The sequence below is a fragment of the Dunckerocampus dactyliophorus genome, chromosome 11 (assembly GCF_027744805.1).
Source record: "Dunckerocampus dactyliophorus isolate RoL2022-P2 chromosome 11, RoL_Ddac_1.1, whole genome shotgun sequence".
Classification (NCBI taxonomy): Eukaryota; Metazoa; Chordata; class Actinopteri; order Syngnathiformes; family Syngnathidae; genus Dunckerocampus; species Dunckerocampus dactyliophorus.
In genome coordinates this window covers 22,339,757-22,364,542 of record NC_072829.1, presented here as the reverse complement: position 1 = coordinate 22,364,542, position 24,786 = coordinate 22,339,757, and the positions used below count along the sequence as shown (strand labels likewise).

Sequence of the window (24,786 nt, the reverse complement as noted above, 5' to 3'; positions counted from 1 at the left end):
CTGCATTTTTACACAACTAATTTTCCAGAATTGCATCATGTCAGGAAATCAGTGAATAATAAAGGGATGACCACAAGTGAGGGTTTGTGACGTTCTTTCTCGCCCTCAGGCTGTTTGCTTAATCCGGTGACAGATTCTAATCACTTTGGGTTGCTATTGTACCTTCCTCATGAACGCCCAAATGTATTTACAGTAAAAGTGAGCCCTGCAACACTTATTAGTTGTTTTTGCGTCCTCCTACAGACGTCGGGTATAATACTTGAACGGGTCCTCCTCTAGCTAATACTGTATAAACCCCTTTGAGAGTGTCGAAATCATTATCCCATAATCAGGTTGAGATAATTGGACACAGATGAAAAGCTGCAATATGTCACGGTTAGTTTCCAACTAGGAACGGCATCCATTTCAATTTGGAAGTTGTTTACATACTTTGTGGAGCGTGTTTGGCCAAAATGTCAACATCCGAGGTCCAAATTCACATTCATCTCAGGTTCCTAGACTGCCATCTGTAGGACTTCAGACAGAAGTTCAAATGGCAAACGCTCCCACCCATATTTGAAAGTTCAGAATATCGCTTTTCAGACACCACATTAGCGACAGCAGTGGTTGTCCGACTGTTTGGGAACACAAACACCCTTCCTGTGCCCCAAGCAAAGTGAGCGCTTTACCTAAGTAAGAGTTATTGGCTCACAACGTTTGTTTTATTGCTCTCGTGGTTCCTATTCATAGTCATGCACTTTTTAGAGAAACACTATAACTTCATCCATTTATTATAAAACAAAAGTGGGCTGCCAACATATGGCTGGTGGACCCAGTTAGAGAATCCTTGAGGTAAAATACACTTGTTTTTAAATCCCCATTAGAGCAACATAATAGTTCATTAACATCTATTCAAAAATATGTTTACCATTATTATTAAACTACATTAGATGTGCTGTGCTGTACTGTACTGTACTGTACTGTGCTGTAGTATATTAGGCCCCCTATTTCTCCACATTGAATGGGAAAAATATTGAAGCACCATCTATGCGTTATCCACTCCTTTAATGAATACACTCAACAGGAGCGTGAAATGTCACTTCGTGTTTCATGTAGCGTGGGAAAGCATTCATCTGAGTACAGAAAAAAGGTTGTAAATGTCCTTGGCTCAAGGTTTGCGTTCACAAAAAAACTGACCATAATACTTCTTACTCGCAGAATACTGCACTGATAAAATTTTAATTTGTCGATGTTTTTAAATAAAATGAGGTATTTGTGTAATTCATGTCACACCTGACCATCACATCAGAAGCCACGGTGACTGTTTGCACGTGCAGCAACAGGTACCACGTCTCAGTTGCTTCATGAAAAGGGGAGAAGCCGGAATTAGTCATTTATTTGTGGGAGTCTCCTTTTGTGACACAAGAGGCCGCTCTTGAGGTCAAAAAGGCCAACTGAGTGGGTTTGACCACTGGGGAGCTGTTGTAAAATACTGTACAATAGAAAAGACCAGTTTATTACATATATATATATATATGTACACATAACCTAAGTATATACAACAAAGTGCATCATTTAGTGAGTCCCTCTCCGAGCATATATTACATTTAAACATGCAAACACGTCCAAGGGCTCAATGAAGTTCTATGTACTGTAATGTAATCCAATAAGGAACTATGTGATGTATATAGGTCTAGTCAAATATAATATAACATATTACTAAAATATATTTACTGGAGGTATATAATGCTATATTATGAAATGATTATAAATGAAATTAAAATGATTCAAAATGATTATAAATGAAATGTAATAAAACGTATTACTAAAATATATTTACTATAAGTATACACTGTTATATTATGAATATGCTTAGAAATTAGAATGCAAATTATATTGATTCATTTTATTCCATCCATGTATTTTCTATGCCGCTTATCCTCACTACCATATGTGCATCAATGTGTACAAAATGATGCCGGAAAAATAATGGAGGTAAGTTGGGCATCACTATTACCTTTTATCATTGACATGCTTTTTTTGCATTTCATGTGCATAACAATTGTAATAAAAAAATGCACAAAAACGGCGTCATTTAAAATGCCATTAATTCAAAGAGGAGGCAGTACATCCATTCCAACAACATATACTATATATGTTTTTGGGAACATCTGCTCTATGATTGGCTGGTGACCAGTCCAGGGTGTATTCCGCCTTTTGCTTAAAGCCAGATGGGACAGGCTCCAGCGCACCTCAATCCTGAACAAGCTGAGCGGACTGATGGATTGGACACCCTTCATCTCAGCTTTGTGTTATCACTGACAACGTGAATAGTGATAGTAATAGTGGGGGCCTATCCCAGGCCTTTGGGCAAGGGGGGCCAATTACAGGTGATATCTTGTAATATTCATTATTTTCTAGTAATCTTTTACTTTCATTGCAGGATCTTGTTTAATTTCATTTTTAAAGAATACTGTATGCCGAGGGCCTCCCCAAAAAATACAATCTGTGGGCCACAAAGTACTGAAGTATTGAGAGCTTGTCTAAATGAAATGCAATCATAAACTGAGTCATGTGTGAATTGCGAATAGTTTTGGATAGGTTTTCATTCTTACAGTAGTTCTTAATAATTAATCATTTATTTTAATGATTTTATAATTTGCCTTTTCTTTTTTTATTGTTTAAAATACAATTTTCACATATTTTAAAGAATTTTGTCCGCTGTTTTTTCTGTTGTTGTTTATTAGCTTGGCTATATGTCTTGTATTATTTATGCTATGATTTGAAATACACTACTTTTTAACAATTTACCTAGTGGTAAATTGTGTTGTATTTTCACAAAGTATCGGTATCAGCTCGGTTTTGCCGATACCAGCCTGAATGACTCAGTATCGGACATCACTAGTTTACTTACTGCCTCGACGACAAGTGATGACGTATGGGTGTTGTCCCGTTTGGCGGACGGCGGAGACGAGCCAAACACAACTGTTTGTAATTTAGTCAGTACTCTCGAAAACGAGGGTTAGGATAAATAACAATGACAAACAAGACTCCGCGACACGCCTTTTCTTGTTTAATGCTAATAATGCTAATAGAAGAAGTTCGGCGCTGGCTAGCTTAGCAAGCTAATGCTCTAAACCAGGAAGGCTAATTATGTTCGTCGCTCATGGCTCTGTCCGGGCAGTAAGCGTATTTTTGTTGTTTTATGGAGGCAGGTAACTATTGCTTCATGTGTTTAAAACCGGAGCTTTTGTGGGGATTATTCCGGAACGACCGTAGTAGTTACTTAGCATGCTAGTTAGCCACAATCTTTGGAAGAATGAGTAGAAAACGCAAACAATTTAAAGGAGCCGAAGTCAGCTGCTGCGTGAAATACTTCCTCTTCGGATTCAATATTATATTCTGGGTAAGTAAACGGAGTCTTTGAAACATTTATCTTCGTATGTCGACTTATGTTTTCCATATTTTTTGTTGTTTAACTTAAGCAGCCTAAATTAGCCAAGTTATCATGACATCAGCAACATTGTTGTTGACAAACTGCTCTTAAATGGCCACCAACGATCACTGGAATGGTGCATAATGGTCTTTAAAGAATTTAGTTTATATTGTCTGTATGGTTAGTGTTGTTGTAATTTGTGCTATAGCAGAATACGTAGTTTGTTTACCTCACGCTATTGTTGATGACAATAATTGTGTATATGTGTGACAAATCACTCATATAGTAAGTATTCTTGTCATAACTTGAACTTTTTTTTATGAATCAAACACCACTTCCACGCTTACCTTGAGTTATCATCATGCTGGTCATAAGTGGCTGGTTGTGTTATTACCGTAATGTAACCAGGAGCTTGTAAAATAGCTCAGATAGCATCTGGCGGAGGTGCCACTCAGTGTTGGCACCATTGTTTAGAACATGGCACAAGTTTGCCTCGTCTGTCCATGTCCTCTTTACAACCAAAGTTCTTCTGTTCACCCCTCCCTTTTCAGCCGTCTACATGGGCCCCAGTGTGACTGGCGTGGTAATATAATGTCTGTGGGTGAAGGGATGGCGTGTCTGCATGACCCACGGGGTCTTCCCCACACACGCACTTGCCTGGCCCTCTTCCTTTCACGCACCCCTTTCACTCGCGCCACCAATACAGAGCCCGGCCTCTGTGGGATGGCATTGTTTCTCGCACTTCCACACCCATAAATGCACAAAGAGTGATGCTGAGAACAATGACTCGAGGGAGTGGAGGGGGTAGAGCAATGGTTGGTCGTCTTCCCTCATATATTCTGCTTGTGTCAGGCCCATCAGCCACATATGGTCCACATGCAAATGACTCTCTCTCCCTCTTTCCCCATCCTTTCTTCACCCTGATCTGCCCTTCCAAGTGTCCTCCATACTTGTGCTGCACGCTATCATTTCCTTAAAAAAAAAAAAACAAGTCTGCTTTCATTCAATTGAGCTGAGTAATCAATTGGGAAGCATTGAGTCATAGTGCTAATGTGTTGCGCCTGAGTCCTGTTGCGTTCTTGTTTTGACACTCTAGTCAAGCTAAAGGTTGTGTTTCTGCGTTCACACTTTATTCAACAAGTTTTGACTTGCTGTTTTTTTTTGTTAATAAACAGCAGAAGATGTTCTCTTGTGTGTGCGCTGTGAAGCTGGACTCGTCAGACATGCCATTGTTTTGTTAAATGGAGATATGGGGTTTATTCGCTTCAAATCAACCCGTTTGTCTTTATTTCCATTGTCTTGTCAGCCTTAAAAATACCGCCCAACATGAAACCAAACGCCTAAGCGTGTAAATACTGTGAGCAAAACGGAGCAATAAAATCTTTTGTGCTTGGATTCTTCCCGTGCCTATGCATGCTTCGCGCTGACAGCCAGGCGTTCTCGCCTAGGAACAAAACACGTTCTGTCGTCCCTCGGAATAGACACATTTCTCACATCCACAGAATTAATCACATTTTCTGCCTGAGCTACTGAAATGTTTGGAAGCGCTGCGTGCCGTAATTAAGAGCTTGTTAAGCTGTAACCAGGTTGCTGAGTTGCTTGGATGGAGGCTGTGTGTTATTAGCCAGCTATAGCTCTCAGTGTACACTCCTATTTGGCACCAATATGCTTATTGTGTGATGTGTGAATGGATTTATTTGAGGCCTAAATGACATTCTTTATGACAGTCAGTGTTTGAGCGGGGTGTAATTACAATTTTGTGTTCATCTAGTAAGTATTAATTCCTTCAGAAATACAATTTGTCTAAATGATTGCCATCCTTACCCGAGAAGGTCGGAAACATGCAGATTTGTGTGGATTATACTGAAACGCTGTACTTTGTAATGGTGGCTGGATTCCCAAATTCTGTTTACTCAACCAAAGGTGGCTTGTGCACATGTCGATTTGTAGTCTGTGCCTTTTTATTGCAGATTTGCTTGTTAGCAAAATAACGCAGCAGGTTTTACCATATACAGTGGTCATTTGAAATCAGAAGTATCTTATATGAAAAGCCTTTAAATTATGCTTATTATAGCAAAATAAAGTGTTTAAATATTCATTGAGTTTTGTCATTAATTTAGTCAAAAGGTCAGATTGTACTTGGACAAAAGTCTTGTCGTATACCAAAATAACTCGGAGTAGAAAATGTATTTTCCTTTGAAAACACAAACATGCTACAAAAACATCAGAACATAAAGTCAGGGTGCCTTGCTAAGAAGAGTTAATATTATATATGACCCCCATGAGCTTAGAGGACTCCATCCATACGTCTCAGCAATGACTCAAATTACCGAAAGATAAAATGATTTTCAATCCAATGTAGAGAGAACTCAACAGTTTGTTGTTGGTTTGCCAAGGCGCACAACTCGCAGAAAGGATGGACAGCGGAAAAGTGGAAGAAGGTTGATTTTTCTGATGAGTCATTCATTGAACTGCATCCCAGTCACCACAAATACTGCAGAAGACCTGTTGGATCCCACATGAACCCAAGATTCACCCAGAAAACAGTCAAGTTTGGTGGCTTGCAGTTACATACTGTATGGGGATGAGTAAGAAATCTGCAAAATGGACGTCAACATGAAAAAATACATGCTGCCCATTACCTTCCAAATCACAAGAGAAGGCAAATTCTTCAGCAGGATGGCTCTCCTTCTCATACTTCAGCCTCCACAGGGTGCTGATAGTGAAGAAGGTGAAGATGCTCCAGGATTGGCCAGCCTAGACACCAGACATGAACATTATTGAGCATGTTTGGGGTTAAATGAAAGAGGAGGCTTGGAAGATGAAACCAAAGAATTTTGATGAATTCTGGGAGTCGTGCAAGACTGCATCATTCCAGATGAATTTATCAATTAGTTATTTGAGTCATTGCTCACTTGACATATGGACGGAGTCCTCCAAGCTCATGGAAGTCATACACAATATTACGTCTTCTTGTGGTTTGGGAAAGGCTGGTCATCTAGTCCTGTTAATTCAGTTATTTTTCTGGTTATTTGCTGGTTACAGCCTTCTGACTGTCACGCACAAACCCGCGAGTATCCAGCGTTGGCTCCGTTTGCTGCTGTGACTGATGCCGCACCATGAGCCTCGTAAACTCACCATACTCCGCCAAGTGTTTGTTCTTCAAATGGCGTATTAAATAAATCGCCACCCCGCGGTATATTTTTCTGGGCATGTTTTTCATTTTATATCACTCTCACAAATGGCAGGTAAGTTTGACACGGCAAATATGTTTGTTTTGGTTTTGGTACACTTGCGCAATGTGAAGGAAAGTGGGCAGGGCTCCAAGACGTTAGAGCAAGACAGTGCACTGCATTGCACTGCACGCAGACATTGCGGTAGGCTATAGGCTGCAATAGCACTAGCCAGAGGTGATTGTGATCGGCGTTGAAAGGCATTTATCAGCTTATGCCGATCACATGCTTTTCCACGAAAATTGGCCAATATGGATCAGTAGCCAATCGTTCGACCATCCCTGCTGATAATTCATTGACACCATGTCTTTTGCAAGTTGACACTTACAATATTTCATTTGTTTACATTTTGTCATATGAAGTTGGTTTACTTCCTGTGTTTAAGTGGCATCATTTTCCACAACATAAAATGTGTGGCAATGAATAAATGGCTTATGCCTCAGAAGGAAAAGGTTTTGGAAAAAATAAAATCATGCCCTAACATGAGTAAAAAAAAAATGTTAGTTTGCTTGAACAGTTTTAAAAGAAAACAAGTAGTCAATATGTTAACGTAAAGAAAAAGTAAAATAATGTAATGAGTAAATTGTATGCTTGTCTCAAAGATTAAATCATGCAAGTCTAAGTACACACGGCGATATACAGTGAAACAGCGAATGGCTCATTAAATGGAAGTTGCTCGATATCAGCTCTTATGAAACTCTTATGAACTATATTTGTTATCATCATTATATTTGTCCAAACAACCCTGCCTGTCGCCTGAAGTCAGCTGGGATAGGCTCCAGCATGCCCCCGTGACCCTAAAAGAGGAGAAGCGGTATAGAAAATGGATGGATGGGTATTTGTCCAAACAAATGTACCTTTAGTTGTACCAGGCATTAAAATGGATCAATAAACTGAAGAAAGAAGGGTGGTCTAATCATTTTTTCCATGACTGTAAATTAAGAATGAATAAAAAATCATAAATATAAAAAAATAAAGATATTAAGAATACAGTCCGCACAGAATTCTCTCCCCTCCACTATCGTGGTTAGAATATCGCTTACTTGCTATATCGTAGTTTTTCAAAAATGTATTAATTAATCAGTGATCCTAACCTAACCTAATTAATAAAATGATCCTAACCCGAATAAATGATTTGTGGTAGACTGTGGAGTATTATTAGTCAAAACCTATTGAAATACAAGTGATAGGTAGTATTCCGATCACTAAGCGGCAGTAATGACAAAACACATTGAGAGTAATGACAAAACACATTGAGACATTACCTTACATTACCTTAACACTGCATGAAGTCTTCGGGATACATCACGTTACAATTCACAGTTCCACATAGATAGATACTGTAGATAGATAGATAGATAGTTTTTGATACAGTGAAAAAAAGTTCTCCACCCACTCCGTGTGGAAGTGGTAAGTTTTTGGCTTCTTAAGTTTAGAATAAATAAATTCCAGGCTAACAGGTTAGCTCGATAGCTTGTTAGCTGGCTAGCTAGGCTGTCTCGAGTCCCTGTAGCATAAGAGTTGCACAGTGTTTGGTAAACAATGAATAATAGGAATGTTAAGGGTGGTATATGTGATTTATTTAATGTCTACGGGGCTCTAATAATGTGAAAAAACGTATTTAGAGAGTCATAAACAGGTTTTCTATTCCATTTATTAACAGTGAATCCTATATCGTGGAAATTCATATAATGTCTGCAACCAATTAACCGCTATAAACGAGGGACGGCTGTAAATGAATAAATAAATAGACTTTGGAGTAAAAATCTTGACAAACACACAATTCAAAAATAAATGGTGGATAGCGGTAGTAATATCTTTTAATTTGAAAATTAGAACAACTCTGAACTAGCTCTAACTCTTCCTAATTATAGCCTGAGACCTGACTACACAGTACACAGTGACATATTGATAGTTTGGCAGTGGCACACTTTTTCATAGTAATTAATCAGTCAGAGTGACACATTGATTCGGCAGTTTCAGCTGTAATAAATACATTCTGAGGAGGCGATCACCACATTTTATTGACCATGTCGTCAGTTACTGTTGTCCCATCATCGCAGATGAACGTGTCCACACAGCAAGCTACATTAGAGTTATCAATATGGGTCAATGGAAAGGCTGCCTTCTGTGTGGTGTCTGTAGTGTTTGATCCTGTAGTTAGTCCATCTTCCTTTTGTATTTTATTAATATAATTCACACAGAAGATTGTTTACACATCTAAATCCATTTGATTTACCATTAGAGCTAGGGGTGTCCCAATTGACATCGGGACGATGTTACCAAAAATAGCAGTATTGGATTATAACTGCCTGCATCTAAAATTTCTGATATTGCCACTCCGATGCATACTCCGATGCATCCATACTCCGCCCCAGCACGTCTATTCAGCAGCAGGCGGATAGAGCCCACGTGATCACAACAGCATGTGCTAACGTATTAAGCATGGAGAAGGAGCAATGTCAGCTGTGTGTATTTTTCCTTAAAGTCCGAAAAAGACAAAGCAGCTGAATGCAGCACTTGCTATGCACAAGTTTCCCGTGGTGACAGAGAACCGGGGAAGTTCAATACGACAAAACTCATCTCACATTTGAACCACGGGACAAGAAATCATTAGCTCCACGGTGTACGCCGCCTCTTGCCCAAAGTCAGCTGGGATAGGCTCCAGCACCCCCCCCGCTGCACTAGTGAGGACAAGCTGTATAGAAAATGATTGAATGAGTTACTAGCTGAGCCACTGAGCCAAGAATTCTTTGCACTGTGAAGCAAAAGTTTGTTGTTGACCATCTTCTTCCGCTGTGGAACGTAAACAAGATGGCCGTGGCGGTCCGTCGCGGATGGAGATGCAAGCGTCTTCATCACATACACACGAATGGAGAGGCAAGAGTGCGCAGGGACATGGCGGGAGACAAATATAACGCAGAGCGATTTGTGAGATCTGATTTTTTGTTGAGGAGGAGGAGCCATTTTTATGACGCAAATGTATTACCCTTTTGAAAGCATATTGTTTTGAGAAGCCAAACCCTTTACTGAAATGGCCCAGCAACGAAGCAGAACTACGTTCCTCATCACAGAAATCCGACCAGAACTGCAATCGCGGGACCAGATGGGGGGTGTAAGTCACAGTTGATATAGTCCACCGCTGATGGGGATGTCATACAACTTCATGTCAAAAATACGAACTATCCTTTTAATGAACAAAGCTAGCCTAATGAGGATATAATTTTCTTCGCAATAACTCATAAAAGCACTTTGTTGAAAGTAAGGTGATTTGATAGTGGATTCAAATAAACAATAACAAAAAAATGTAAATAAAATAAGTGTATTAAATAGTTGTGCAAAATTGTAAACCAATAAGTCCCTAGTGGCTTTGAAAACATCTTGTCCATAGACTATTACTGTGTGTGTATGGGAGTGGGAGTTTTATGTTACAATTCTGTTGAAAATGTATCTGTTATGATTACTTATGATTACAATTGTCTTGGGAAATATGTAAACACTGGTTATGTAAAGCAAAACAATGTACTTGACGGCTGTGTATTAGTATTGTTTTTTTCACCAGTGTTTTGATTGCCGTCACATTACACAGGAGGGGTTTGGGATTTCGAGAAGAACCAAGACTCTTTAAGCATTACTTCAGTTCCCTTTAAATGTAATTATACAGACACAGTTCACTTCAATCAAGAACCAGTTGTTAACCGGAGGGAATGTTTGTTTTTGTGGTCTCAAAAAAGAAAAGAGTGAAGGCAAACACAGCAGGTTGTCAGGTGTACAAGGAAGTACAATAAAAGACGACAGTAATAACAAAAGCTTCATTATACATACCAGCTTGCTGTGAGATTTAGGAAACCGCAGGAAATGTCTGCAGTCAGCTGATGTTTGGTTGAATGCATACAAGAGGTCCTCTGACTACGAAGTCAGAACTTGTATTTAAATTACAGTATACTGTATCTACATTAACACTGAAGGACATATAAAACAGAGTCATAAACAGTCTCAATAGTGAGACCACTACACTGACTAGTTATCACTTTGACCATTTCATAGGACCAGATTATTTAACATGTCCAAAGATACCATCTCCATCTTCATTCTTGATGACAGTCACCTCATTTGAGCAGCTCAGACCAGGCATGCAGCCAATGTTGATTTCTCCACTTTCTGAGCGTTTTCAGTTAACTTTTCACTTTCACGTTCCTTTTTCTTCTGCGAACAGAAGAGTCTGCCTCACGGATGGGAGACAAAATGGATGATAAAGTTCAAAAGTTAACTAAAAAGAACAAAAGTGATGACCTTCCTCTGTGTAGCAACTGCATATTACTCAGCCGACCTATTCTTCCACCAACATACGTATCCTAGTTCTCTTTTTCTTGTGATATTCAACTCATACTGCATGCAAAAAAGAGTGTTGTGGGCTGCTGATTGGAAAATATTGGTGACTGTCCATTAGAGTCCATTAGTTTTATGTCATTCATCAGTTTACTTTTAACTCTGACATTTTGTAGAAAGTTTTTGTATTTATGCCTCATCAGACCCATGCACATTTTGAAAAGAGACTTAATCAACATTGTATTAACTGTATTTAACCTCAACTAAAGATAGACATACTCCAGCAGCTACAGGGCATGAGATGTTATTCATAAAGAGCGACGAGGGGTGTAACGGTATTTGGATATTTTCGGTATGTAGCCTTTCGTCTGGTACAGCTACATACTTATTTCCTCCTACACGTTACTATTGCACTTGCACGTTCCGAAAAGCTGGAGTGTCCAGTACATGGCCCCTGGGCCACAAATTGGACTTTTTTTCACTTCATTTAACTTTTTTTTAACTTCATTTTTATCGGGCTGTGGCTCATTCTAAAAATTAAATGTGATATTAATAGTGCTGCGCAGTGACACGCGATAATCTCGCTATTGCGCTGGTTCCAATGAAAATGAATGGAATAGAGGTGATGTCGCTTCCCGTGTGTGGCGCCCATAAGACGCTACAAGAATGGGTGAGCGTAAACTCTGACCCGCACCTGCTGGATTTAAAGCGAGTGTCTGGAAGCACTTTGGCTTTCAGGTAGTTGAAGATAAAAATTAGCTGGACCGGAGCCAGACAATATGCAAGCTTAAAATATTTAGGGAACACAACAAATATGAAAATAGGTTTTTGGAACTTGTTTCATTAATAAAGTCAGGATGATAGACTTTTGTCTTCACTGTCTGTGTTCATCTTCAAAAGAAAGTGAAGTACCACTTTGTAGCAGCAATAACACAGTACCAGATATTGAGTCCACATATTTATTATTTTCATTGTCAGACGTTGATTGTTAATTACTGTTTATTCTTAAAAAGCATGGAGTTTCACAGGGTTAGACCAATAAATAAACCATCTGAAACAGTGATACAGTTCTTGCTTTTTTCCCTGCATACATCCCTCACAGGGACAGGAAATTCATTCTGGAAAGATTTTCCCAAATCGTCAGGATATCACATCCCCATCCTTTTAAGTGGCCTGGAGCAATGAATTGAACCTGCAAATGCAATGATTAAGTCTAAAGCTTGGAAAACCTGTTTTACAAATTGAGATTGGTTTTGAGAAGGTTTTGTTATGAGATTAAGGTCCATATGATGATGATGCAGTCTTTTGCGAATCTGTTTTCACATTCACAATTGTTTGTGTATGGAATCGCTTGGTACGTGTTAATGTGTGTTGATAGGGAATACCACTGTAATTGAAATGTAAGCATGTACATGTTTCATTGTTGGGTGTTCCGACTAACACAGACCTCACTTTGTGCTTTGTTTTACAGTTACTGGGAGCAGCATTCCTTGCCATAGGCCTGTGGGCATGGGCGGAGAAGGTAAGTCTCAACACATGCACACAAACATACAGTGCTCAGTAGCATAGCTTGCATTCTTCCAATACTTTTACCAGGAAAAAAAGTCAGATAACACTTTGGATGACAAGGTTGGATTTGGGGTATGAACTCTTCTGTCCGCATTACTTACCAACCACTTTCATTGTCTTACTGCATTTACACTTTTGATCAACATTTTAAGACCAGTTGAAAAGTGGCAAGTATTTACATTTTGCGCTGTTGGATCTTAAGGATTGGTTGTTATTAGAGCTTCAAAATGCAAAAAGAAGAAATGGGAGTGAGACCAAAATGTTTTGAGCAAGCAATTTATTGCAAACAACCATTAAAGTGAAGTCAGCTTATCATACTTTTAAGACCTCATCATTTAAAAGCCAAAATCTTGGTAATAATGTAGATTCAATGTAATTCAGGTCAGGTCACGCACTTCACACGCAGTTCACACTGTCAATGATCTCTTAATGGCAAAGGCAAAAAAGCTTTTTCTCTTTGAATATGGTCGGATTGTTGAGCTGCATAAGGAAGGCAGGCCTCTTGCAGCGCACCGTTGCTGCAGAGGTTTGGATGCAGTAAGACAATCATTTTAAACTTCTTAAAAGATCCTGAGTGTTATGAAACAAATAAGTCAAATGGTAGACTCAAAAAATGTCACCGACCCTGAGCCGGAGGATCCGATTGGCTGGAGGAGTTGGTGTGCCTCTGTTTTTACTGGTCCATTGCTGTGTAAACCTATCTTAATTGTGTTTGTCTTCTGTGTGTTGCAACTGTGTGTGCATTTGTAACCATCTTCCATCATCAAAGCGCTTCTTATCATTAACCTTTCGTTTATTAGCGGATCAGTGAAAACATTTAGAACTTCTTCCAATCCTTGTTAACAGTGAATTTGTTCATTAATTATCTGGAAATTATTCCGGCCAGTCCCCAGAATAGTGCGCCTGTGTGGTAGTACGTTCTGATTAGTATCGTGTGGTCATGAACTCTGTGCAAATTGGCTTGCACCCTTGTCCCTTTGTTGAACAATATGAATAATTTAAATGAATTAGACTGAATGATGAATAGCAGGTACTGGATTGGCATAATGGTTAGTTGGGTCTCGGGGACTAAAGTAATTATTTTCATCCCTGCTGCATTTAACCATCCAGTCTGCATTTATTATGGCTCCATGCTTACTAGGGGTGTCCCGATACAACTTTTTCACTTCCTATCCGATATCGCCACCTTGAATATCGACCGATACTGATATCTATGCGATATCAGCACGAATCATACATACCTTTACTACTTATTTTGCAGTGTGGAATGTTAGAAAATACTTGATCTAAATAGCACCTTTGCAAGCTTCGAAGACTTATCAATTAAATTCAACCTCCCTAGATCCAGCCTATTTCGGTGTTTCCAGATTCGCCCTTTCCTTCAGTGTAGTGATCCAAATTTCCCATATGTACCGCCTGTATCTGCGCTAGACAAGCTGTTGGAAAGTCCTCTAAACCCAAAAAAATTGATTTCAAGAGTCAAGGAGTGTATAGCCTCTCTTAAGGACATAACTGTTCAAAAGATTAGGGCAGACTGGGAAAATGAGTTGGGAGTTACCTTGGGGGAGAATGTCTGGAATAGCGCACAGCAAAGGGTAAACGATAGCACTTCCCGTGCAAGATTAATTATAATACAATTTAAGGTTTTGCACTGCAGTCACTACTAAAAAGCAAAACTGGCAAAAATATACCCAAATATAAATGAAAGTTACAATAGATGCCATAATGCCCCTGCAAATTTAACTCATACGTTCTGGTCCTGTCCATCCCTGACCCCTCACTGGTCCATGATCTTCAAAACTGTGTCAGAAGCGGCACGAAGGAGATTGACTGACAATGGTCTACAGCCAACTAGGATGCAGAAAACAATGGGCGGTGCAGACAGATGAGCAAGGGAAGAGAGACACTCAACTTCCCACAATGCAATTCTTCTTACAGGGCCAGGCTCAGGCTGTAACAGCATTCATACGCTGTAAAAAAAAAAAAAAGAAGCACTATGAAAAATTCAGCGAAACTGCAAAGCCACGAAGGGTGAACTGCGATAGGGCGAGTGAGCACTGTACTTAATTTATAATTTAAACCCAACTTTACTCACCACAGACAGGGGCTGGTCATCTTTTCTAGCTTTTGTAGCTATTGACTTCAACCATGGGGGCGGTTTATCTTCCCGGATGCTGTTTCACCATGGAAAACTTGTGCAAGACAAGTGTTGCACTCAGCTGCGACTTCTTTTTCGGACTTTCAGGCGAAAAATACACACGGCCGACATCAAGCCTACTCCATGCTTGACACGTTAGCACACGCTGCTGTTGTGCTCACGTGGGCTCTATCCGGCCACTGCTGCATAGACATGCTGGTGTGGAGTCGGGAATCGACCGCTTGTATCGAAGTGCGAATATCAGAAATTTTAGAGTCAGGCCGTTATAATGCGCTACTCATGTTTTGCTAATATCAGCCCAATAGCCGATATCGGATTGGGAAACCCCTACTGCCCCAATTCTTCAGCACAGCATAAAGACATAATAATGCGGTATAGTTTAGTAATAGTAATAGTGCAGTATAGTTAATAAAGCTGATCTTAATATTATTTAGTATGTCACAATAACCTGGCATCCATACATACAAAGTAGATATTTAGCAGGCTAGTGAAGACTACATTTACTGTAAGACAGTGAGAGGAAAACACGTGGTGGGCAGGATGTGCAGAGAGGAAGGTTAATGTTTGTGAACTTTGGCAGAAACCTGTGAACTGTGCTTCTTGTGACTTTGTCATCTGGATAGAAACATGCCAAGTTAAAATACGAAAAAAAGGGTTCTATTCAAAAAGCTACAAGCATTGTCAGTTTTTTTCTAATAAAAGTGAAGTTTGGCTTTTTTTGAGTTAGATAAAAGCCCACTCGATCTCATGGCTATGTCAAAAGTGTAACTATTTCTGTTTGACATCACAGTTGTCTCATTTGGCGGAATAGTCAGTTTTTTGTGTCTTTTGTCTACTTCTCCCTCAGGGTGTGCTGTCCAATCTGTCATCCATCACTGATCTTGGAGGTTTTGACCCGGTTTGGCTCTTCATTGTCGTCGGAGGGGTTATGTTCATCCTGGGCTTTGCTGGCTGCATCGGCGCACTCAGAGAAAACACGGTCCTACTTAAATTTGTAAGCCGGCTTGCGACCTTCAAAGACCACACGCACCATCCTAACCACTCGAGACCTCTTTAGAAGAGCAGTTCACGGCCAGAGCGCAGAGGCTGTCGCAGTCACAGGTGTTACGATGACTCACCCGAGCTGAATTGATGGTTGCTCTGTGCAGAAACGTGACGTCTCGCCTGTAAACATCAAAGAAATGTTGATCCAAGCTTGCCAACCTTTTCCCTGTTCCTTTTGATGTGAAAAAAACAGAATTGTTTGCAAACCCGAATCAATGACAACTACATTTTGGGGATTTATTTTAGTTCTGCGGACAGCTGACAGAGACAAACCTGCTGGCTACGATTTTGAGTAGCTATTACCTCCAGCCGATTTCCATTAGCAGCAGTAAGTCAGGCGTCAGAGAGAGGAGCTAATAGGGTTTTGCTACATTAATCATTAGCCTGTCTTCTTCTACATCTACTGTAAAGGGATGATTTAATGGTGCGTCTGGGACTGCGGTTTTTGCCAAGCAAATTGAGACTAAGCCTTGAATTAGACCATATTACCAATAACGGTACTAAAATAACCTAATAATTGCCCCACGGGATTTTTTTTCCGCAATGAAGTGACAGATATTATTTTGTGTACTGACCCTTGCGTGTGACCTTTTCAGTTCTCTGTATTCCTGGGTTTGATCTTCTTCTTGGAGCTCACCGCGGGAATCCTTGCCTTCGTTTTTAAGGATTGGATCAAAGACCAGCTCAACTTCTTCATCAACAACAATGTCAAGGCTTACCGCGATGACATCGACTTGCAGAACCTCATTGACTTTGCCCAGGAATATGTGAGTCTGTTTCTGCTGCCTGAAGCAAGCCTTCCTCAAGTCTTGTTTGCAGGCAGATGTTCTGGGCAGAGCTGACAAGTCTGCTATAAATGTCACGATTAATATAATTGAGTTTATCCAATTATATGAGTGGGGCAGTTGAGATAATTGGTTCCCATGTGTAAACAATGGGCTTCGTTACTACATAAAGCCGATTAGATTCTCTTGTTGTCTCGCTATCTGTGGCCGCTGTCTTGCCACAGTTAGAGCATGCCCACGCAAGATGAATGAGGCCGCCTTGCAGAGCCTTTTCAAGACCAGATCAAACAGAATCCATGTCTGTTGGTTGTTCACTAATTGCCAGTTACATTGCTGCCTGTTATTCCCTTCTCAGTGGTCGTGTTGCGGCGCTCACGGGCCCAACGACTGGAACTTGAACATGTACTTCAACTGCACTGACCAGAACCCCAGCAGGGAGCGCTGTGGTGTCCCTTTCTCCTGCTGCGTCAAAGACCCTGCGGTGAGGCATGGAAACAAATGAATGCACCATAAATGTAATACAGAGGACCTCCAGTATCACACATAATCGGTTCTGGAATGCTAATTAACCTCTGATTTGTTGGTATTTATTATTGAAATCGTCATCATAAAAATGTAATTAATTATACAAGAAAATAATTACATTTTGTTGAGAGCAAAAGTAAAAGCAGTAAAACACAACTTGGCATGTATTGGGGAGAAAAAAGGGGCATAACTTCATTGCCGTTGTATTTAAGAGGTTCCACTGACAATGATGAGTTCATACTGTATGCTTTAAGTCAGTGTTTGCCAACGTTTATTGTGCCAGGGACATATTCAAAATGTTATAGTAATGCCAACAGGTGGATATGCAGGTTAATTATGTACTTTGTGCCATCTCATAGAAGAGAATCTAATTGTTCAGCCTGTGACTATACAATGGATCTCTGCATATTCATGATCCAGCATTTGCAACCCTGCAAATTTGCCGATTTTTGGTCAAGAATAAATCTTTTAATATTTTTTTCACTCCTATATAGGTTTTCCATCATAGGTTTTTTCCATAGTAAACGCTCTCACTCACTCTTAAGTGGTAATAATGTATAAATATGTGGAAATTCAGATAAAATGTACAGCATGCATGTACAACTGTTAGAAAGCCCACAATTTTTGCATGTTTGTCATTTCTTCACAGATATAGTTTTTTCATCAAGCATTGATATTCGCCAGTACTTGAATGCATGATACTTGTGTGCTGTGAGATGCAAAAGTTTGTTTGGCTACGGAAGCACTAGCTTTGACAGTCATCTCACTCATAACTTGCGAGGTGAACACAAGTATCACTATCAATAATACCATAAGTTGTTACTAGAATTACAGGTAATGAGTGTGGAGGATCTAGACATGGCTTGGCCATTTATTAGTACCTGTACATTTTATCCTGTGTTTCGTAAATGTGTGAGGTCTGTTTAGGGCTCAAACCTAGATTGTGTCGCGAATAAACAATAGCGATTGAAGAGAGAAGAGGAGGGTTTTTGAGCTGAATGTAATAATTACAACAGTCACTTATATTGCACATTTTTATGGGCGTAACCGTTACTCGCTGTTTTTTTGCTATTTGCGAGTGATCTTGAAGCGTAACGCATTCCCACGGCACTCCTAATGATCTCTCACAACATACCAGTGTGCTGTGGCACAGTGGTTGGGAATCACTGCCTTAATTTATGTATATGTTACGCTTTGTATGAGCGACAGACAAAACATGACAGCTGGATTTCTTTTTTATAGGAGGACGTCATCAACACACAGTGTGGTTATGATGTTCGACGTGATGGGGTAGGTATTGTCACACGTTGCTTAACAATTGTTAACAATTCTGTTGATTGCATATGAATGTTGATTGCTCACATTTCGAAGCAGTTTATTAATTCTGACTCATTTGAGGCAAAATGGAGTGTACTACTTTCTGTAACCACCAGAGGTGCTGTTGAGTCAGTCTCAACTAGTTTTAGTCTAAAGAAGACCAACATGATGTCCGCTGTGGGACCTGTGCTATGGGAACTCCTGTGGGCATATTCCTATATGTTGCAGTCTGCACATAGTTTAGAGCCAAGGTCAGGATATTGTACTTTTATTTCAAATATGTGCCCCTTACTTTAATTGCACAGGTCTGATGGAGGGGAAAAAAATCACAAATTTATGAGTGGAAGTGCTACAAGGTTGAGTTGATTGATCCAACCGGAGCAGTCGAGGGCGAAGTGGCAATCAGCTTCATTTTTACTGAGCTTTAAATGCCTAATCTGCATAGTCATCTTGATGTAGCACATGTTAAAAATTCAATGAAGAAATGTCCAAAAACATCAGTGGGGCATCACAGCAGAACTTGAATCTACTGGGTTAATTACCCAGGCTCCTCTGCACGCTTCCTGCCTTAATAACAGATTGTTCCTCTAGCAGGTATAATTAGCCTCCCGTTATAGCCTAGGGAGCAGCCTTACTCCACTCTGTAATTGGCAATCGGCTGGGTTATGCCAGTCCGCTCTTCTCCGTGCGCGCGCGTGTGTGTGTGTGTGTGTGTTCGCGTGGGTGTGGCAGTTACGACTCACTGCACTGCAGTCCGACAGATTGCTTGTTGCTAGGCACACTGCAGCATGGTGAACCGCTGGCCACAGAGTAGGTATGAATTCATTTTCCTCGCGTATGTTTACGCCCCTGCGACTAATATTTTGCCAGAGCTATCAGCAATGTGCAGCTTGTTTATGGAGAGACATGAGGAAGCCCGCAGCACGGCCAGGGCACAGAATGAAATGGCGTCTGAGAAAGTTAACCACCTGAACAACTTAGTGCGTCCTGCCTTGGTAATTGGCTGCAGAGTAGCACCGTTCATCCTTTAGTGATTGAAGGCCAGCATCAGGAGGTGCATGTGAACAAAATGTTTCATGTGCTGACTTGTTTTTAGCATCAAAAAAGGCTATCGCCGCCTGACATTGCACCTTTTATGTCCCATTTTTCAATTACTGAGCATATCATCGGTCATAGTGTACAACAGCACTTCTGTAGGAGTGTCTGTCTGGAGCAGGAAACAGACTGTGCCTCTCTGGTTTGTTCAGGCCTGACCGTGCCCTCTGAGAAACACCCCCCACATGTTCTCATGGAGAGTGTGACTCAACCATCACTCACATTTTCCTCTGCAACGCAGGAGTCAAGCGCTCTTTGCCATGTTTGTTTTGTGATACTTTAGTCACAGGTCAGAGTTCAGCAGGTCACTGTCCTGTCAGAGTGGATCACATAATCAGCCTTTTTGCTTTTGCTTTGAAAAGGACCTGGATCGGCAAAAAAACATCTACACCAAAGGCTGCGTGGGACAGTTTGAAAAGTGGCTGCAGGGCAACCTTATCATTGTCGCTGGAATCTTTGTTGGTATTGCACTTTTACAGGTATTGTCACCTTGCTTGGGTATTATATAACTTGAATACATTTGCCAGATGAAACCTGTGCCTCAGCTCACATTGGGGGCCTCTGATTTTGTGTCGTTACTGCCACCTTGTGGCAAGAACTCCACCATCAAACACATTTTTGCAGCACAGCAGAAGTCACCCCCATTTTTTAAATATATTAATACTTTAATTTCCTGTGTGGCTTCCTCTTCAGATTTTTGGCATCTGCCTTGCTCAAAACCTGGTCAGCGACATCAAAGCAGTCAAGGCTAACTGGTGACCGTGAAGGTGGAGATGCCTCCAGCACTTCAAGGTGCTCCTCCTGTCTGGTGCAACTGAGGACAGACAGCAATAACGTGTCCTCCGAACTGAGTAGCACATCCACAAACACAAACTGCATTTAGCTCCGTGTTTAGCAAGCTAATAGTAGCTCAAAAATATTTGCAAGTCTTTCATTTTCCACCTAACTGGGATTTTGACGCAGATTGTGTATGAAGATGCACACTGCAATCTTTTTTTTTATATATATATTTTTTAACTCAGTTTCATCAGATTTTTGACATCTTCTCGGACAAGTGCGTTTATGTCAAATTGTTGCACAAGGACACCTGTCAGCTGGGAGATTAGAAGCCATGGGAAGCGACAAAAACAAAAAGACAAAAAAGAACCCCTCCTTTTAGGTCAAGCGTTACATTGTCAATTCTCACCGCTCAGCGAGGGGCTCAGCGGCAGACGCACGGATCCCTCTGTTTGTCATCTTTTCCATGGTGACCTCTTCTAACCCTTGAGCACTGACTGGACACGTCTGACACATCACATCTTTTCAGGAGATTTAAAGCCTGAGTCAAACTGTAAAAAGTGCCATTAATTTCCAGTGATTGTCCTTCTGTCCGCAACAAGCCCACAGTACCTCAGGGCCTGGCCGGAACTGTATCGTCTGTGCCTTTTTTAAACATTTCTCTTTCCGTCCATGTCCAGTGAATTGAATTGGACATACTCAATGCAGAAAAACATCCACTTAGGAACTGGTATGATTGGATGGTCTGGTTTGCCACCACAGGCTTTATTTCTCTCAGAGCATTCCTCAGGAACATGGGATTACTTGTTTGGGGCCTTCTACCGCATTCGTCTTATGCTTAAATTCTGTCTTCTGTGTTTTCAAATATGTCTGTTAGACATTTATTCTTTCTCTCACACACACACACACACACACACACACACACATATATATATATGTATAGTAAACAGATTTTATATTCCTGCGTTCATTGTTTCGAGCAGGCTGCAACAGATTTTCTCTGTTAGTTTGACCAAATAATATCAGTTGGCCACAAGCAAAGATTCTTGACTTTGATTTTTTTTAGATTGAAAGCTAACTTTAGCATTTCTAGATAGCCTTAATGTGAATTTACCTCTTTTCCTCCAGTTTACACAAGACAGTGAACATACAGTAGCTGGAACATCACGTTTATCCTCCATGCAGTCGTGTTTAAAATAGATTAGGAATAAAAGATGTTCCATTTGAACATCATCAGTATAATATGAATGCTGCTTGAACTTGAATTAGATTATTACGATGTAGTACAGCAACAGACTCGCTTCATGGCATTTGAACATGTTCTTGGCCTTGGGCTGTTGAATTATTCAGATTGTTTGCACCTCAACTTTTTTTTTTTTTTTTGGACTTCATGTCTCGTCTCTTGTCTGAAGCTGCTCATTTGCAGCATCGTGTCCCCTTGCCAGTCAAGCCGCGTGGCTTCTCATCATGGCGGGATGTTTGCATCTGCTTGGAAGTTATGCAGCACACCGTCACAATGTAGGTGGGATGCGTTTAACTATAAGCCAAATACAACATGAAAGACGAGCTGCCTTAATATTTTGGGAACAGCACAGCAACACTTTTCTGTGGAGTATGTAAAGATCTTCACTCCGTAGCTCCATGTGATCTCTAGCAGCGGGTACATGTCACATGATGTGCTCGCCCACACATTGGTGTTTGGAAGCCTGTCATTCTGATGTTTTTTTTATGTTTTTTTTTTTTTAAGGCTTTGTTTGAACAAAACACACAGCATGTTATTTTACTTTAAACTTTATAAATTCTCACAGCCTCGCTTGGCTGATGCATCTACAGTGCAGCGCCACAATTACGCTGTGCTGATAAATGATTTTCCATAAGATGTTTCAGAGCCTTCTAGGTGTCATCAGTGGGTGAGTGCCTCTAGCAACATGAGAGAACACAGATTTGCCTTCAGAGCCAATTTAGGATTTGTTGCAGCTTGCACTGCTCACCAAATAATGCCGCTTTTGCCTGATGTGATGGAGTTTGCTTTTACTAAGTACAGTCATCCCTCGCTACATCATGGTTCAAACATGGTGCCCTCACTATATCGCATTCAGAAAATAATAAATGATCACTGTTTAGTGATTGAATATGGCCTCTTATTAGTCAAAACAAAAGCATATATTAGCAAATTGTATGTATTCCAAGCCCGAACTAAGCATTAAAAATGTCTAAAGCCATTTAGACGATGTCATGTGTAGTGTAATAGCTGTGATTTTGTGCACCTTTAAGAGGCGGAGCCAGAGAAGTGACGTGTATGATGCCAGCTGGCTACTGTAGAGTTGCTGAGTGTTAGCATGGTTAGCAGTGTGGAGAGTGCCAGTGCCTTGCATGAGTTGTGGCCGACAGCAGCTCCTGTGTAAATGTTCACTGCGCCACTGCAGTAGTGTTCTACTGCACTGGCCACTAGGTGTCAGGAAGACACGTCTTTTTTAAGACGTCTTTTTTTTCTATCATGTCAACTATATTGGGTAATACAAGTGTAAAATTGACTATAGGAGTGTCTACAGATGTCTATAGAACTGTAATAATAATGGTAAAAAATTAGATATATTTAGTTCTTAAACAGGTTTTCTAGTTCATTTATAAATAAGGAGTGCTATTTCGCTGAAATTCACTTATCGCAGTCAGCTCTGGAACCAGGTAACCATGTGATACACGAGGGACGACTGTACCACAAACCCCCCCACAACCCAACCCTGCCCCCAAGACACGTTTTGAGCGTGAGGGAAGATTGATGTCTGTACTACAGAAAAATTCTGGGAGAGTTTTTCACTTGTGATGAATGTGCCAGATTTTGACGGTCTGGCGGGAAGCAGATCGCGGCCGTGGTGTCATTTTTGCTGCAGGATGGATAATGCCATAATATTATGTAGGCTTAAAGCTTCTATCTATTGTTGTTTAGGACTTGACGTTGTCCCGCTTATTCAGCCTTTGTATGCCTTTTAACAAAGGAGGGAGGGAATTACAGTCATTCTACTTTGTCCTTTTATCGTAAAGGCCCTTACGTCAGGAACCAGCTTGATGATTTCCCTGCTTTCCCTGTGAGCTTTGCAAACATTCCCGAGGAGGAGCCTTATGCATCCCATGAATGTATAAGTGTGAATCAGCATGGACCTGGTGCTCCTGTCACAAGTCGGCTTTATGCAGAGCAGTGCACAACACAAATGAGGAATGTGAATCGAAAGGTGTCTTCTGTGTTTTCATTTCTTTTTTCTTCTTTAGTTTTATGAGCATGAAGCAATTCAACATTCCGTTCTTTGTGTTTTCCAGGCATGTGGGCTGACCCATATTTTATATTTTTGTAAAAGAAGCCATCCCCTCCCACGCTTTAAAATCTCTTCAGGCAGTTCTGTAGTTAGAAACAGGAGCATCATTATCCACACACGTTTTACCTCACTGGTGGTCAACCGCGGCTGCATTCAAAGCCAGTGAGATAGTTTCATTTGTTAACAGTACTGCGCTTGTTCAGGTCCTAATGCTGCATCAGCAGTCACATATAAACTCTCTGGGTTGATCTTGCCGCAATGTTTTTTCCTTTTAACAGAGATGTATCTGATCATTTATCCTTTTGCCTCGCACAAACCACTATGAATATTCTAAACACAGCTCGGGTTAGATGGCCTGTCAGCGAGTATGAAACCTGTGGGACATGGTCTGTTACACTGTATATTGTGTTGAAATGTGCTTCTTTCATATATTAAAGGATTTATATCATAACTGTGTTTGGGTTTTTTTAGTACTCCCCTCCAGCTACCCGATTTGACTTGTTTCGGCGCACAACATTAGATAGACCTGTGCAATCAAATGAGTACTAACAGAACATCTAAACATGGGGCAAAACTGGCATGTCTTCAATTTTGATGAGGTTATGGCCTACTTTCCTCACTGATGAAATGTCATTTAACACCTTCTTGGAAGTCGGCTGTTGTGTTCGACAACCTTTGTGGGACGTAAATACGTAAAGTACAGAGATACCCATACATTTTCTGTACCGCTTGTGTGCTGGAGCCTATCCCAGCTGTCTTCGGGCGAGAGGCGGGGTACACCCTGGACTGATTGCCAGCTAATCACAGGGCACATGTAGATAAACAACTGTTGACACTCGCGCACACACGTTCACACCGATGGACAATTAGAGCAGGGGTGTCCAAACTTTTTCCACTGAGAGCCACATACTGAAAAATGAAAGGATGCAAGGGCCACTTTGATATGTTATATCTCTGATGTAACATATGTTATACATATATGTTTTATATATATATATATATATATATTTCAAGAAAAAACTGCATCTCAGTTTTGTGATATAGTTGAAAAAGCATATTAGTATGAACTTAGGTGGTTGTTTTTCTTCCCCCTCCCCCACATTTTTGCTGTTTTTTTTATTTTTTCAATTTACCAAATATTTCAGCATTCTTCTTAAATAATCTTCATAAATTTTCTTCTCGTAACATTGACTTTATTTCCATAATATTGCTTTTCCCCAACTTAATA

General features: G+C 40.4%; 1 protein-coding gene across 2 annotated transcripts; it reads left to right on the top strand.

Moving 5' to 3' along the window:
• The first annotated feature begins 2,884 nt into the window (after positions 1 to 2,884).
• Positions 2,885 to 24,009, top strand: tspan17 (tetraspanin 17). Of its 2 annotated transcripts, XM_054791844.1 has the most exons (8): positions 2,885 to 3,385; positions 12,449 to 12,499; positions 15,552 to 15,698; positions 16,345 to 16,515; positions 16,889 to 17,014; positions 18,301 to 18,348; positions 19,833 to 19,949; positions 20,164 to 24,009. In XM_054791844.1, the coding sequence occupies exons 1-8, from the start codon at positions 3,299 to 3,301 to the stop codon at positions 20,227 to 20,229; spliced, it is 813 nt and encodes a 270-aa protein (XP_054647819.1). In that variant the 5' UTR covers positions 2,885 to 3,298; the 3' UTR covers positions 20,230 to 24,009. The 2 variants fall into 2 exon arrangements, with proteins under 2 accessions (XP_054647819.1, XP_054647820.1); XM_054791845.1 differs by lacking the exon at positions 19,833 to 19,949.
• The last annotated feature ends 777 nt before the right edge of the window (positions 24,010 to 24,786 follow it).

Bases quoted from the DNA above. Each gene is read 5' to 3' on its own strand.
- tspan17 (XM_054791844.1), top strand. From the start codon at position 3,299: ATGAGTAGAAAACGCAAACAATTTAAAGGAGCCGAAGTCAGCTGCTGC. The intron at 3,386-12,448 runs GTAAGTAAACGG...TTTGTTTTACAG, and splicing joins GATTCAATATTATATTCTGG to TTACTGGGAGCAGCATTCCT. The intron at 15,699-16,344 runs GTAAGCCGGCTT...TGACCTTTTCAG, and splicing joins ACACGGTCCTACTTAAATTT to TTCTCTGTATTCCTGGGTTT.